Below are 13893 nucleotides of genomic sequence, written 5' to 3' on the forward strand. Positions count from 1 at the left end.
CTTTCAGTGAGTTTCAAGAGTTGGTGACAGAAAAGAATGATAGATCCAGACACATACACTGTCCAATATCATGGCCACTGGGCTATTTTTACACTTAAATTCAACTACTCAGATTGGAGTGGTTCCATGTCATGGGCCCAGTGGCTACTACTAATGAGACAGGCCACAGTGAGAACAGTTCATCATAGTAGAAAGTTAAGTAGTACAGAGCCTCTGATTGGTATTATTTTGGATTTAATATACTGATAGTATTTGACTCACGTGGTGGGTTTGTAATATGAATTTACATAAAGATCTGAACGGTTTCTTTGGGTAGGCCTTTCCGTCTCTCTTCCCCTGAAAGCTGAAATGCGCTGTTTTTTTGTTTTATTTTGTTTTGTTTTCTCTTTTCAGGGGTTTCCCCGGCTGGAGTTATCTTCTGGGTGCTGGGATGAAGGACCTGCCTAACCTAGGGGACCGCGCCCATCCTGGCCTTCTTCCAGATGCTGGCACGCGTGTAACCACACTCCAAATTGTGTAAACGGGTTGGATTGGGTTTAAGTGCACATCTCAGGACAAGTCTGGGGCTCTCAAGTTGAGGAGAGGCAGGAGGAGATTTTGCCCTGAACATGTGTTGCTTTTTGCCAAGAACTTCTTCCCAGTGTAGCAGCGAGCCCTCCAGTCCCCGGCCCCGCTCGTCTGGGCCCGCCCCTCGAGATCAGATCTCGGGGCGGGGCGGAGGCGAAACCCGAGCAGGGCGCCCACCGCCCCGGGCTGGCGACGTGGCTCGGCTGCCCCGGCCTCCCCCAGCGGCGCGGCCGTGGCCAATGGGCGGGTGAGTAGGGCGGCCGGAGCCTCCCCGAGCCAGGCGCGCCCCCCTCGGCGGGGAGGGGACAGCGGCGCCGCGAGCCCCCATCGCCCGGCCGCTCGGTGCCTCCCTCTGCTCCGGACCATGGCGCACGGTGGCCGCGGCCGCCTGGGGCTCGCCCTGGGGCTGCTGCTGGCGCTGGTGCTGGCGCTGCGGGCCAAGCCCACCGTGCGTAAGGAGCGCGTGGTGCGGCCCGACTCGGAACTGGGCGAGCGGCCGCCCGAGGACAACCAGAGCTTCCAGTACGACCACGAGGCCTTCCTGGGCAAGGAGGACTCCAAGACCTTCGATCAGCTCACCCCGGACGAGAGCAAGGAGAGGCTGGGGTGAGGCCGCGGCCCGGGCCGCGCAGGTGCCCGCCGTACCCACAGCGGGAGGCACGCGGGATCGCGAACGCAAAGTGAAAGCGAAATCGCGCCGGGACCCGATCCCGCAAAGTTGCTTGCGAACGCCCGGACCCCGCGTGGAGATCGCCGCCACGCCCCGGCCGGGGTGACTTCCCGCGGGGAGGCGAGAACGTGGCAGCGACCGCGGGAGCTGGGCCGAGAGGGCCTGCCCGCTCCCCTTGGTTGCATCAGAAGGGAAGGGAGAGAGCCTACAGGAGTTTGTCCATAGTGGCCTTCATTCCCGGGGGCTTCCCCGCAGTTTCTGTCTTAGACCTCCAGAGGCGCCTGAGACTCTTGCAATGGGATATCAAGAGCGAACAGAAATGCGGAGCAGGCGAAACAGGCTCGTTCTTTGGTCTTTTGGTCAGGGCTGGATGTTCTTGTCTTATGACTGACTAGTCGTCCCAGATTAGTCTATGTCTAATGGAGAGAATTAGAAATCTAGTTGTGTAGGGGAAAGTCGGGCTGAGACTTGGGGGACGGGCACAGAGATAGAAACCAATCCCCTGAGCTCTGCTTCCAGCATGATTTGGTGAGGCACCCAGTTTGGGAACTGGTTGTCAGGGGCAAAAAGCTTCAGGGTGGCCATGGTGGTGAGCTTAACTCGGAATCAGAAAACAAACCTAGGAACGAAACGGGTACGTCTTGATAATCCCTCCCCTGATCCCCAGGAGACACTTGGCCCTTGTATAGTTAGTTACCTGGAAATCCTTCTAGAGGGACCAAGTAGCCAGCATAGTCCAGGTGGAGGCTGGGTTGGGAAAGGACACAGCAATTCTGCCTGTTGCTGGCCAGGGCTTCCAGAACTTGGTTTCTGGGGGCGGAGGATCTTCATGTCCTGCTACGGTGAAAAAGAACACAGCCACCTCTGTGCTCCAGGGACTACCAAAGGCCAGAATGTTCAGGGGATTAGGTAAATGATTCCCTATTGTGTAGGTGCACCATCTGCCCGCTGTGATAAGGTCTTTGGATTTCAAAGTCACCTCCAAACATGCGTCTTTTATTTGGCAGTGAAGTACCTTCTCTTCTTGTTGGAGACTTAACAATAGGGGCCATTGATAAATTCACTCTATTGTACAGCTTTGAGGCCTTGGAGACTGATTTATTCTAGAGCCCTGATTGTAGCCATTTTGCATTGTGACTGGAAAAGAGTAAGGGGGAGAGGGCTGGGGACTGGTAATTTTGTCCTCTGACTTTGTTTAATTCCTTTATCAGGATGGTCAGCTTAATGGCAAATACAAATACTAATAGAGTTGCTTAGGATTTAGTCTTTGTAAGAAGACCTTGACTTCATTCATTTATGCATGCAGCAAGTATTACAGTCACTCCTGTATAGTGAGTATCCTGTTTGACACCTGACAGGTACAAAGATGAAGCCACATGCTCTAGGCCTCAAGGTGCTGGTAATCCAATGTTGAGGACAGGCAGACACGAACAGGCATGATTGCTGTGATGGCAACATGTTAAAACCACAGCCAGTGTGCACAAGAAGGCACCGCTAAGGCTTCAGGTTGGAGAGAGGTGCTGTGGGGCTTGCAGGTGGTAACTCATCAGAACTTGTGAGGATGATCCAAAAGTTGCCTGGTAGATAAGAAGAGGAAGGTGTTCCTGAAGTAGAACAGCTTGTTTAGAAAGGTTTCGCCTCTTTTGTGGGGCAGGAGGGATGCTGGGGGCCTCAAGTGGCAGAGAAGAGGAAAGAGAGAAGGTGAAGAGAAGAGAGAGGTGGGAGAGAAGAGGAAGTGAAGGGCACAGGGGGATGAGATGAGGTGTTATCTGTGTGTGGTGGTGGTTTAGATGACCTAATCCCCAAACCTTGGCAAAAGGGTAGCCAACATACCTGAAGCAGACTAGGAGGCTGGGCAGTAGGAAAATGATGCATGACCTTGCTGGGTGTTAGGACAGGAAGGATCCAGACAGATGTGGCAGCACTTGCTCTTGACTCAGTGTTGGAGAGGAGGGAACCAAAGATAACATCTGGGTTTCTGGCCTGAGTCTCTTCTCTAACGTAATCTAGGCTAGAAGTAGACTGGGTCTTTTGGAAATCACAGGCTGAATGTAATAAGTTGTCTCTCTGTCCTCTGTACCAATAGTCCCCCCTAAGTCTGGGCTGCAGAGGGAGGACATTGCTAAGAGTCCCTGGAGACACCTGGGCCAAAGAGTTGCAAAGTGAAGCCATAGGCTGCATACAGGCTCAGTTGCCCAATATAATCTTAGAAAATGTAAATCACTTGCCAACATGTAAAGTTAAAAGTGATTTCACAGCTAGGCATGGTGGTGCACCCCTTTAATCCTAGCACTCAGGAGGCAGAGGCAGGCGTAGCTCTGTGAGACTGAAGTCACCCTGGTCTACGTGGTGAGTTCCGGGCTAGTGGAGGCTATAGGAGACCCTGTCTCAAAAAAATAATTTCACTTGTGCACCCCGATTTCTGTCTCCTCTTGTTCCAGTTGGGCAGCCTTGATGGCAGATGGCAGCAGTCTCCATTTGCCATACGACCCTACTGAAGGCTTTACTCATTTCTTTTGCTTGCTGAGTGTTGGACATTTTCTTCCACACTTGACCTACCTCCCTATACTGTTGTCTTGAGACAGGAAAATCACCCCTTGTCCCCACCCCCTTTATTCCTTACACGTTTCTGCCATTGGTCGTGGGAAGGGAAACACATGTCATCTTTGGAAAAGACAAACCTCAAGACCCTTCCCAGGACCATCAGGTCACTGATTGGCTGCTTCTGTTTTAGTAATTGTAATTCATATAAGATCCTGCAAGTGCTTGATATTTTGCTGGACTGAGATCACACAAGTCTTCATTATATGGCCTTGTGGGATTTACTATTTTATTTTTATTATTTCTTTAACTACAGAAAGATTGTTGATCGAATTGACAATGATGGAGATGGCTTTGTCAGCACTGAGGAGCTGAAAGTTTGGATCAAAAGGGTACAGAAAAGATACATCTATGATAATGTCGCCAAAGTCTGGAAGGATTACGATAGAGACAAAGACGACAAGATTTCCTGGGAAGAATACAAGCAGGCCACCTATGGCTACTACCTAGGTGAGAAGGGCCTCAGCAGGGACCTGGGTTAACAAGCTACCTGCAAGAGACTCTCCTGTTGCCACAGCTATCCCTTTCAGTCCTATGCCACAACCTTCAAAGTAGAACATTTTGTGTAACATCCTCCTCTGCCTACTAAGAATGTACCGAATAGTTTTCTTTGACTGACATGAGAAAAGGTATCTCAGGTCATTGCTCTGTTTGAACTTTCGTGCACACAGAGAAGAGAGCAGGAAGGAGGTGTGCTTGTGGTGCAAATTGCTACTGAAGTTTGGGTAGTAAGGATTGAGTGCACTGGAGGTGTCAGGAAAGACTTCTGTGGGGAGGGTGGATTGGAACTTGGGCCTTGAAGGATAGATTTAAATTTGGAGAGTTAGAGAGACTATAGGGACGCTAACTGAGTTGAAGGGACAGAGAGGTACAGAAATGCATATATGATGGTCAGGGCTTTGACATAGGAGAAAGTAGATTATAGGAAGGAGGAATATGGCCCAGACCTGGATGTCTGGTAAACAGTAAGGGGACAGGCCTAGGAGGAACTGAAGACTCAAAGCCAGGTTTAGGGAGAACTTAAAAGCCAGCAAAGGTATTTAGACAAGCTTCCTTGAGACACACAGGGAGTCCATGTACATTCTAGATTCAAAAGTGATATGAGTAAAAGCACAATTCTGCAAACAGAACTATGATATTGTGTGGGCTCTTCAGCGCTTGCTCTGCTGTCCTTAGTGGGGCATTAAGGCTGGGATTATGGAATGACACAGAGGAAGAGATCCTAGAGGCATTTCAAATAGAAATACTTTAAAGAACTTGGGGATTCAGGATCTTTTGTGTAGTATATGAAGAATGACTGATCTGGAACGAAGTGTCCTCCTCAGCACCATTTGAATACATCTGTATGTGCCCTACAGGAAACCCCGCAGAGTTCCAAGATAGTTCTGATCATCACACCTTTAAGAAGATGCTGCCACGTGATGAGAGAAGGTTCAAGGCTGCAGACATAGATGGAGACCTGACAGCCACTCGGGAGGAATTCACTGCCTTTCTGCACCCAGAGGAGTTTGAACATATGAAGGAGATTGTGGTTTTGGTGAGAACGATGAAGAGCTAGGACCGGGAAAAGACCAGGGAGAACACTGTCCCATACCTTGTCCCTTCTTCCAAAGAGGGACAACCTGAAGGGAATTGGAGGACTCTGCAGTTGAATATTTGGCATAGCTGTAACAGCCAGGTGGCAGACCAGGGAAAGAAAAGAAAAAGACGTGTCCCTGTCCATGTTTATGTTTCGATGGCTCCTCCTAGATATGCAGAGGCTGGAAGACACGGTTTAGACCTGTGCTCCAAAAGAGCGGATGGCCTAGTGAGCAGCTAGCTGGTCTCTGCACCTCCTTGTTGCTTGTTTTCAGCTTGGAGGGAATAGAGAACATGATGGAAATTGTAGCTGGAAAGGCTGCTGCTTCTAGCAATCATCTTTAAAGGGCAAATGGCCCAGATGCCAGGCTTGTAAAGGGGGTAGTGCTTGTGAGGCCTCTGAGTGTCATTGCTTTCCATAGTGTCCTGTTGGGTCCCGCATGTCTTCAGTTTTCATGACATTTAAATAAATGCCATCACCTGTTTCCTGGGCAGATGTCCTAAGTCAGTTCCAACTGCTGGGAAACAGGTGGCTAAAGCTATTGTTTGTAAGCAGCTCTGAGTATGTGAAAAGTCCAGTCAGTGGGGGAGGGAGGGCCACACTTGCCCTACACTTCTGCCACATGTCCACCATGACCCCAAGGACTGGGCAGTGGCCCAAGAATCATTTTTCTTTATTACCCAACATCTTCTTAGTCATAGTTAATTTTTCAGAAGACAATGAAGGTGGAATTGCCATAGGGAGATTGTATGTCCTCAAGATTGATACCCTTTACTCGAGCTTTTTTTTTTTGACATGGGATGTCCTTGAGTTGCTAGATCAATGGACGGCAAATTCACTTAGTTATTGATACTGGGTGGGGAACAAAAAACAAACCAAGAGTCAAGTATACGAATTAGAGTAGAAAAATTTACAAGCCAGAAACACCTTTAAATGTTTCGTTCTCTCCAGTTTTAGGTTTCTCTGTTGCAGGCTCTGTGTTCCTAGCTATGGAATTTTTTTGTGTGATCCATCTAATCTAGGGGTTCTCACAGCCTCCCAGGGGTGTCGTTTGGTAGCGGACATTGGTTGGTCTGGCAGGGCTTCCTGATAGCATTAGAACATGACTGGGTTTCCAAACACCTTTTCCTTTGAAGAGAAGGTTCTCTCAGAATTGTGGGGAGATGGAGGTAGCAACTGTCGCCTGTTTATTATAATGGGGTGCCCAGGGAGCTAGAGAATGAGGCAGCACTCAGCAAGCATTTAGCCGTAAAAGCTGGACAAAAACGGACAAATTTCCTTAGAGCACATGGTCATCTTGCGTCTGTTTCCCCCTTTTCCTAGGAAACACTGGAGGACATTGACAAGAATGGGGACGGGTTTGTGGACCAGGACGAGTACATTGGTGAGTGTTGGCTACAGCCGCCCAGCTGTCTGCACAGGGTGATGTTGCTCTCCACTCACACCCACCCACAATCCGATGGCTTCATGGCTAGGACTTTCCAGTGTGGAGGGCCCTCTGGCCTGATTTGTCACATTGGCTCAAGTGGTACAAAGTAAGTAATTAAGCTTTGTTTAGGGAGGGCAGAGAGAGGAAGCAAAAGGAAGCCAGCCAGAAGCAGCCCCACAGTACTCAGGGGTGCTCTTTGCCACACTGCCTTGGAAATGGAATTAGAGAGCCTGTAGATTCACAGGGAGACTAAAGTAGATGGGTGAGAAGACTCTAAAATTAGATCTCTTGTCAGCCCAGTTTAGAAGCCCTGAGTGGGCGAGACTGTGATTGATGGAATTGCTTATTGTCTGAGCTCTCTGTAGAAAGTCATCCTTGTCAGGGAGGTAAATCCTTCTACAGTGTGCACAGTTACCCCTTTTAGAGCCATAGGTGCCTTTGGTGTTGCATCCTTTCTTCGGGGTTACCATGTCTAGCATTTTCTTACTAAGAAACCATTAAGGAATGCCTGACTGAAACTTAGGTCCGCACTGGGATTAAAGCCTTTCCTGCTAGCCAGTAGCCCCCCAGTACCAGACTCGGGAGCCAGCAAAAAGGAAATTTCCATTTACTCTTCCCATCATCCGCTGTGGCACAAGGCTCCAACTTCAGGCTGCCATCCCATAATAGCTCCCCTTTTCCCATCTCAATTGAGTAAAAACTGGAAATATTCAATTTAGGTATTGACTTATTGAAATAGATGAGAAAAATTTTGTGTATGTATTTAACAGAGGAAGTCACTTACCATTAAAGGTAAAATTGGAGCCCAGGTTGCCTCATTCTCTGTCTTGTGGTTGTATAATTTTGTCTCCCCATATCCAAGGACAAGTACTTTTGATAATGATGAATAGAGTTTCTGCTAATCATTAAAAATTATATTTGGTTCTAGAAATGAATACTCCTCTGTCTTTCATTGGTAACAGTCAAGTAGCTCTTGCCATGGTAATTAAAGTGATCTTGGTGATACTACCTTTGTACAATACCGATGTTCCGGTCGCCTCTTCAGTGTAAGCAGCAGAGCCTTCCTCTTCTCCAGCACTTATGGGAGGGGAGCATTCAGAGCACAGATGTGCCACTGAGACAGCAGCAATTGAATGACATAGACAGAAAAGGCTGCCTGATAAAAACCAACAATGCAGCGCTTTTGATGAGCAATATATGTTCTTTTTGGGTCCTCCTGAGCTCTGCATTAAGATGATGTGAGTCGGGAAAAACTCTGAGTGGCTTGGACTTTAAAAGAAACATTCCATTGTATACACAACAGAGAGGGAGAGAGGAAGTGGTATTGTGCTTGAAAAATCAAATTTTCAATGGCTTATAATGTGAAAGACCTTAATATGTGGACTTATTAGGCAAGTGACTTCATTTCTGGACCTCCCTAGATTTGGGCAGACCAAGTACCAAGTCACTAGTGTGGTGCATTGGGAAGGGCTCTGGAGTTAGGAGCCCTGGCTTTTCCACTTCCTGGCTGTGTGACCCTGAAAGAGTCCCACAATCTCTCCATGCTTCTTCAGTTTCCTCATCTGCAGCCTGAGGACACCAAGACCCATTCTTACTGAATTGAATGAAGCTCAAATTAGCTAATATATGTCATAGCCCTTTCTTAAAAATTGTATGCAGGGGTTGGAGCATTGGATCAGTTGTTACAGTGCTTGCTGTGCAAACATGAGGATCTGAGTTCAGATCTCCAGTATCCACATAAAAAGATGGGGGGTAGAGGTGGCACATATCTGTAACCTAGCACTGGGGAGGCAGAGACAGGAGGATCCCTGAGGCTCACTGACCAGTCAGTCTAGCCCATCAGTGAGCTCTAGGTTCAGTAAGAGACCCTGACTCAAAAGCTAAGATGGAGAAGTGAGGAAGACACCTAACATAAATTTGGCTTCTATATACATGGGGAATGCACTTTCACATGCACATTCACACATGAACAGGCACACAAGAAAAGGGGGAAAAGCTAAATATCAGGGGTGAGTTTATCGTGTAGACAGTCGTCTTTCATCTCTTTTCCTTTTCTCCACTAACCTGTTCCTTCCAAGACCTGGCTCTTTCCTCTGTATTGAAACTTTTATTACAAAGAGTCTTTTTTTCTGTATGGAAACTTCGGTTTTTTTCTTAGGTTGAGACTTTACTACCAAAAGCTTCTTTCTACACTGAAACTTTATTACAAATTGAAACACTTTTTTTTCTACCTAAGGTTTCTAAACTGCTTCTGTCAAAGAGAAACAGCCCATGAGCCTACAAAGACCAGTGATAAACTATGTGAGGGTGAGGGTGGCACACTCCTTTAATCCCAGCACTTAGGAGGCAGAGGCAGGTAAATCTCTGTGTTTGAGGCCAGCCTCGTCTCTATAAGTGAGTTCTAGGCCAACCAGGGCTACATAGTGAGACCTTGTCTCAAAACACAAAACCAGTTCCCTTCTCCTTTCCCTGCCGTTTTGTAAAATGGAGATAATGATTTATAGTAATTGTTGAAAGGGTGACATAAAATGATCTGTGAAAGCTCTTTGGAAATGAGACAAGCTTTAAAATAAAGAGAGGGGAAGAGGACCCATGTTCCTATGTAACCTCAGGCTCAGACTAGTAGTGGGTTGCAGGGTATGTCTCAGTGTTGTCATCTGTAAAACGGGAAGAACAACAGCTCTCCTTCATAGGGTGGTTAAGGAATTGAGACTAGAAATTAGTGTATATCCAACACTAATATATCTGGGCTATTGGAAGTGCTTGGTGTTGATTATCATTTGTTTTCATCTTCTAAGTCTTATAAATAGCCCATTTGGTCTTCACAATAGCACTATGATTTACTCATTATTGTCTCTGTATAAACTTCAGGCTCAGTCTCTGAACTAAGAAGCAATCCCAAGTTTCATCTGGCTTCTTGTCTCAGGCTTTCCTGTCCCACCATGTGGTCTCTGTAGTGGATAGTCAGTGGTCAGCCCACAGCTCTGTGCACCAGTGTGACTCAGGTCATCCTTCTAAAACTCAGGGGTCAAGGTTTTGGGCTTCTATCTTCCCACTTGTCTTCTATAATCAAGGATAACCTTCCCTTCTAGCCGATATGTTTTCCCACGAGGACAATGGCCCTGAGCCAGATTGGGTTTTGTCAGAACGGGAGCAGTTCAATGATTTCCGGGATCTGAACAAAGATGGGAAGCTAGACCAGGATGAGATTCGCCACTGGATCCTCCCTCAGGATTATGACCATGCGCAGGCCGAGGCCCGGCACTTGGTATACGAGTCAGACAAAAACAAGGTAACTTCCAAGTTCAGAGCCAATGTCTATAAGAAAACAGTTTGCTCAAGATTGGTTTTGTTTGCTTCTTTGGCGATAACATTGACCCTGTTAACTTCTCTTGCCCTACACTAGAGACTTGTAAATTGAGCCAGTACCATAGCCACAGTGAGCAGCTTAGGTCTTTTCTGTGTAGTTGGCCTCAGACCAGAGACTGACTTTATTAGGTCAAACCTTTTATGATTGAAAAGCTTGCAATTTGGATACAGACAGAATGTGGATTTAAGTTATTAACTCAGTATGTTCTAAGACAAGCATATTCCTCCCTTCCTTCATTCAGTTATTAAATACTTAACAAACTTCTTTGAAAGTCAGGCACAGAAAGTCTATTCCATTGGAGCCTCGACAGCCTCAGAGAAGTTCTCTCTTCTGGCTCTGATGATTACCAGGGCTTCCATATCTACTGATAAGTATCCAAATGAATAGGGGCTGAGAGTGTAGCTCAGTGGTAGAGAACTTGGCTAGAGTGTGTAAGGCTCTGGGTTCAGTCCTGGAGACCCAGGACTGCAATAATAATAATTGTTCAACATCCAAATAAGTAAATAAATAAGATTAAGGCAAAATCCTGCCTCATCCCATTTTGTTAATTGCCCCAAACACTGGGCTTTGCAGACCTACAGTGTTGTATAGTAAGGCCAAGAAGGGAAGTGGAATTCCTCTAGGCCTGCCTGTAACGTAAGTGGAGCCTATCTTCTGGATTCCTGGGGACCTACCCGAGGCACTTTAGCACAGCTTTTATAAATAGTGAGGCTATTTTCTACACCACAGTCACTGTAAATGAAGGAAGAACCCAGAGACTTCTGAGTTCGTAGGTGAAGTTATAAAATGCTGCAAATCAACAAAATAATTTGGGCAGCATGCTGACCAGTAGACTTAGCATTTCTGGGGCTTTCCTGACAGCTCTGCTCTCTCCTCAGGATGAAAAACTAACTAAGGAGGAAATATTGGACAACTGGAACATGTTTGTTGGAAGTCAAGCTACCAATTACGGGGAAGATCTTACAAAAAATCACGATGAGCTTTGATATACACTTAGCCTAATGTGGTGACTGTCTGTCTTGGGTGGTTGCTGCAGTAATCAAGTTTATAGCAGTTGTGTTCCCCCAAAACAAGATTATACCTCAGATTGGGGTAAAAGAAATATTTTTCACTCTGTATTTACTGGAAAATGGCCACTGCTATTTTTTTCAGTAAGATTTCTCTTGAAGCACATTAAAATCTTGGCAAATTGCAATTCTCTCTCTGGGGACACATTGCTATAAACTGACTCAGTTTTCTAGGGGTTTCCCCACTAAGTTTAAAGGAATGGGAAAGAAAACTTGAAAGAGTTCTGTTCCTCAAGTTTGGTGGGTTGGGGGACATTGTACAGAGTAACTGCTGTGTATTTGCGCTGTCAGGTTTTTTTTGAATAGTTGCCACTGTTAAACAGTTGGAGAAGGAAAATTCTGATGAAGTGAATATGGCGTGGTTTTAGATAGGCTTATTTTGGAGCAAGCATAAGATTTCCAATTCTTTCTTTATACTTTGAGCTGTTACTGTACGTGGTATATAAACTGTGCATTTTTATGTATGGACCTGCTAATGTGCACAATAAACCCACATCTTGGTTTTTTGTTTTTGTAATAAGAAACAATCAAGAAAGATAATGTGAACCAGAAAGCAGTTTTAGAGGCAGAGAAGAGACAAACATCAGGTATTTGAAAAACTGTAGGACCTGAAATATACTTGAGGAATTTTTTGTCTGACTTTTGAAATAGTGAATAGAAATACAGGCCTCTCTTCTGTGATCCTGCACGGGAGCCAGACTGGGGATTCAAGGGAATCCAAACTTCGATTCCCTGTCTGCTGAGTCCTGGACCGTTGGGCCTGCCCCTAGCGTGGCTTACACCATGGAGTCAGGACAGGTGGTGTTCCAAGCCATCGGCTGAACTAGCAGGAGCAACAGTTACAGGCTGAAATTCCACCTTGTAAGTAGGAAGCAAATGAAATAAAAGATACCCTTGAGGTTTTTCCAATGTGTCTTACGGTGTTTGACTTCACAGTGTGGCTTCATTATTCCTCTGGAATTAACAGTAACGGGAGTCCATGAATCAGATTGGAATGGTCCCAATTACTAGCATGTTCAGAATATACTGGTATTTGCCAATTTCATCACTCTGTACTTAACGCCCTTTCTCTGCAGTTAGGGCACCTGAAGTCATTTTTGCTGTATAATCTTTCCAAGTTAGGTTTTAATGAGAAAATGTAGGGTTCTACCACCTAATAGGATCTGGTCCCTGCCTCCCTCCTGTCTCCTGTACACCATTCCCTTACTCCTCTCCCTTTCCCTCCGTATTCCAGCCCTGCTGACTTTCTGGTCCACAGACACACACAGGTCATTCCCAGATCAGGCCCTTTGTACCTGATGCCCCCTCAGAAATAGGTACATACCTCCCACCTCCCAATTTCTCAGGTAGCACACATGGTACCTCCTCAGTGAGGCCTTCCAGACCCCACTAGTTAAGGGAGTCTCCAGTTAGGTCCTTAACATGTCCTGTCTTTTTTATTTCTTGGTATGATTAATATTTGCCCCCTAAGCCAATGTCCAGATTACCACAATATGGGTGGTTCGCAGTGACAGAAACTTAGCTCACAGTTGTGGAGGCCAGAGTTGGACATGAAAGTCTCAGTAGGGAACTGGTGGGGGTTTGGGGGGATCACTTATTTGGTAAAGTGCTTGCTATGCGAACAAAATAATCCCAGAAACCACATAAAAAGTGTATTTCAGCTGTGAAACATGGTTTTAATCCCAGTGTTAGGGAGGCAGATCCTTGGGGCTCTCTGGCCAGGCAGCTGAGCCTACTTGGTGAGTTCTAGGCAAGTAAGAGAATCTGTCTCAAAACAAGGTGGGGACTGGAGAGATGGCTCAGTGGCTAAGAGCATTGGCTGCTCTTGCAAAGGACCTGGGTTTGATTCCCATCACCTACATGGCAGATGGCAACCTTTCATAACTCCAGTTCCAGGGGATCTGATGCCCTCTTCTGACCTCTGTGGACATCGTATGATACAAGTGCACTTACATACATGCAGGCAATACACTCATAATAAAATTTTAAAAAACCAAAGTGGACATTATCTAAGGAATGACAGTTAAGGTTGCCCTGTGGCCTCTACACACACACACACAAGTGCACTTGCACACCAGCACACCAAAAAAAGTCAGTAGAGCTGTGCTTCCCCCAAAGGCCCTGGGGTAGACTCATTTCTTCTCATTAGCTTCTGGTGACTGGGGTTCTTTCGCTCTGTGTCTGCCTCTGTCTTCACATGAACTTCCACTCTCCAGGTGTCTTGCTTGATATGTCTTTTATAAGGACACTTCTCTTTGGACCTGCGGCCCTTCGGTGTAGTCAGGATAAGCTCATCTTGAGATTTTCAATATACCTGCAGAGATCCTTCTCCCATGTAAAGCCACTTGTTGGACACAGTGGCCCACCACTTTAATCCCAGCACTCAGGAGGTAGAGACAGGTGGATCCCTGTGTGATCAAGGCCAACCTGTTCTACATAGCAAGTTCCAGGCCAGCTGGGGCTACAGGGAGACCCTGTGTCAAGAAACAAAAACAAACCCAAATAAGGTCACTTGCACAGGTTCTAGGGGTTGGGAGGTGGATATATCTTTTAGAGGGAACATTCCACCTACCACACCATTTGACATTATCTTGTTTGTACCCACCCCAC

At 46.5% G+C, this 13893-nt stretch overlaps 1 protein-coding gene across 1 annotated transcript; it reads left to right on the forward strand.

Annotated features, from left to right (window-relative positions):
• The first annotated feature begins 763 nt into the window (after window positions 1-763).
• Rcn1 (reticulocalbin 1) lies at window positions 764-12196 on the forward strand. Its single transcript, XM_008851420.3, has 6 exons — window positions 764-1173; window positions 4095-4288; window positions 5197-5375; window positions 6741-6801; window positions 9939-10138; window positions 11095-12196. Exons 1-6 carry the CDS (start codon window positions 932-934, stop codon window positions 11200-11202), a joined length of 984 nt encoding a protein of 327 aa, XP_008849642.1. The 5' UTR covers window positions 764-931; the 3' UTR covers window positions 11203-12196.
• Window positions 12197-13893: the final 1697 nt, after the last annotated feature.

The sequence above is a fragment of the Nannospalax galili genome, unplaced genomic scaffold (assembly GCF_000622305.1).
Source record: "Nannospalax galili isolate Female #2095 unplaced genomic scaffold, S.galili_v1.0 scaffold11, whole genome shotgun sequence".
Classification (NCBI taxonomy): Eukaryota; Metazoa; Chordata; class Mammalia; order Rodentia; family Spalacidae; genus Nannospalax; species Nannospalax galili.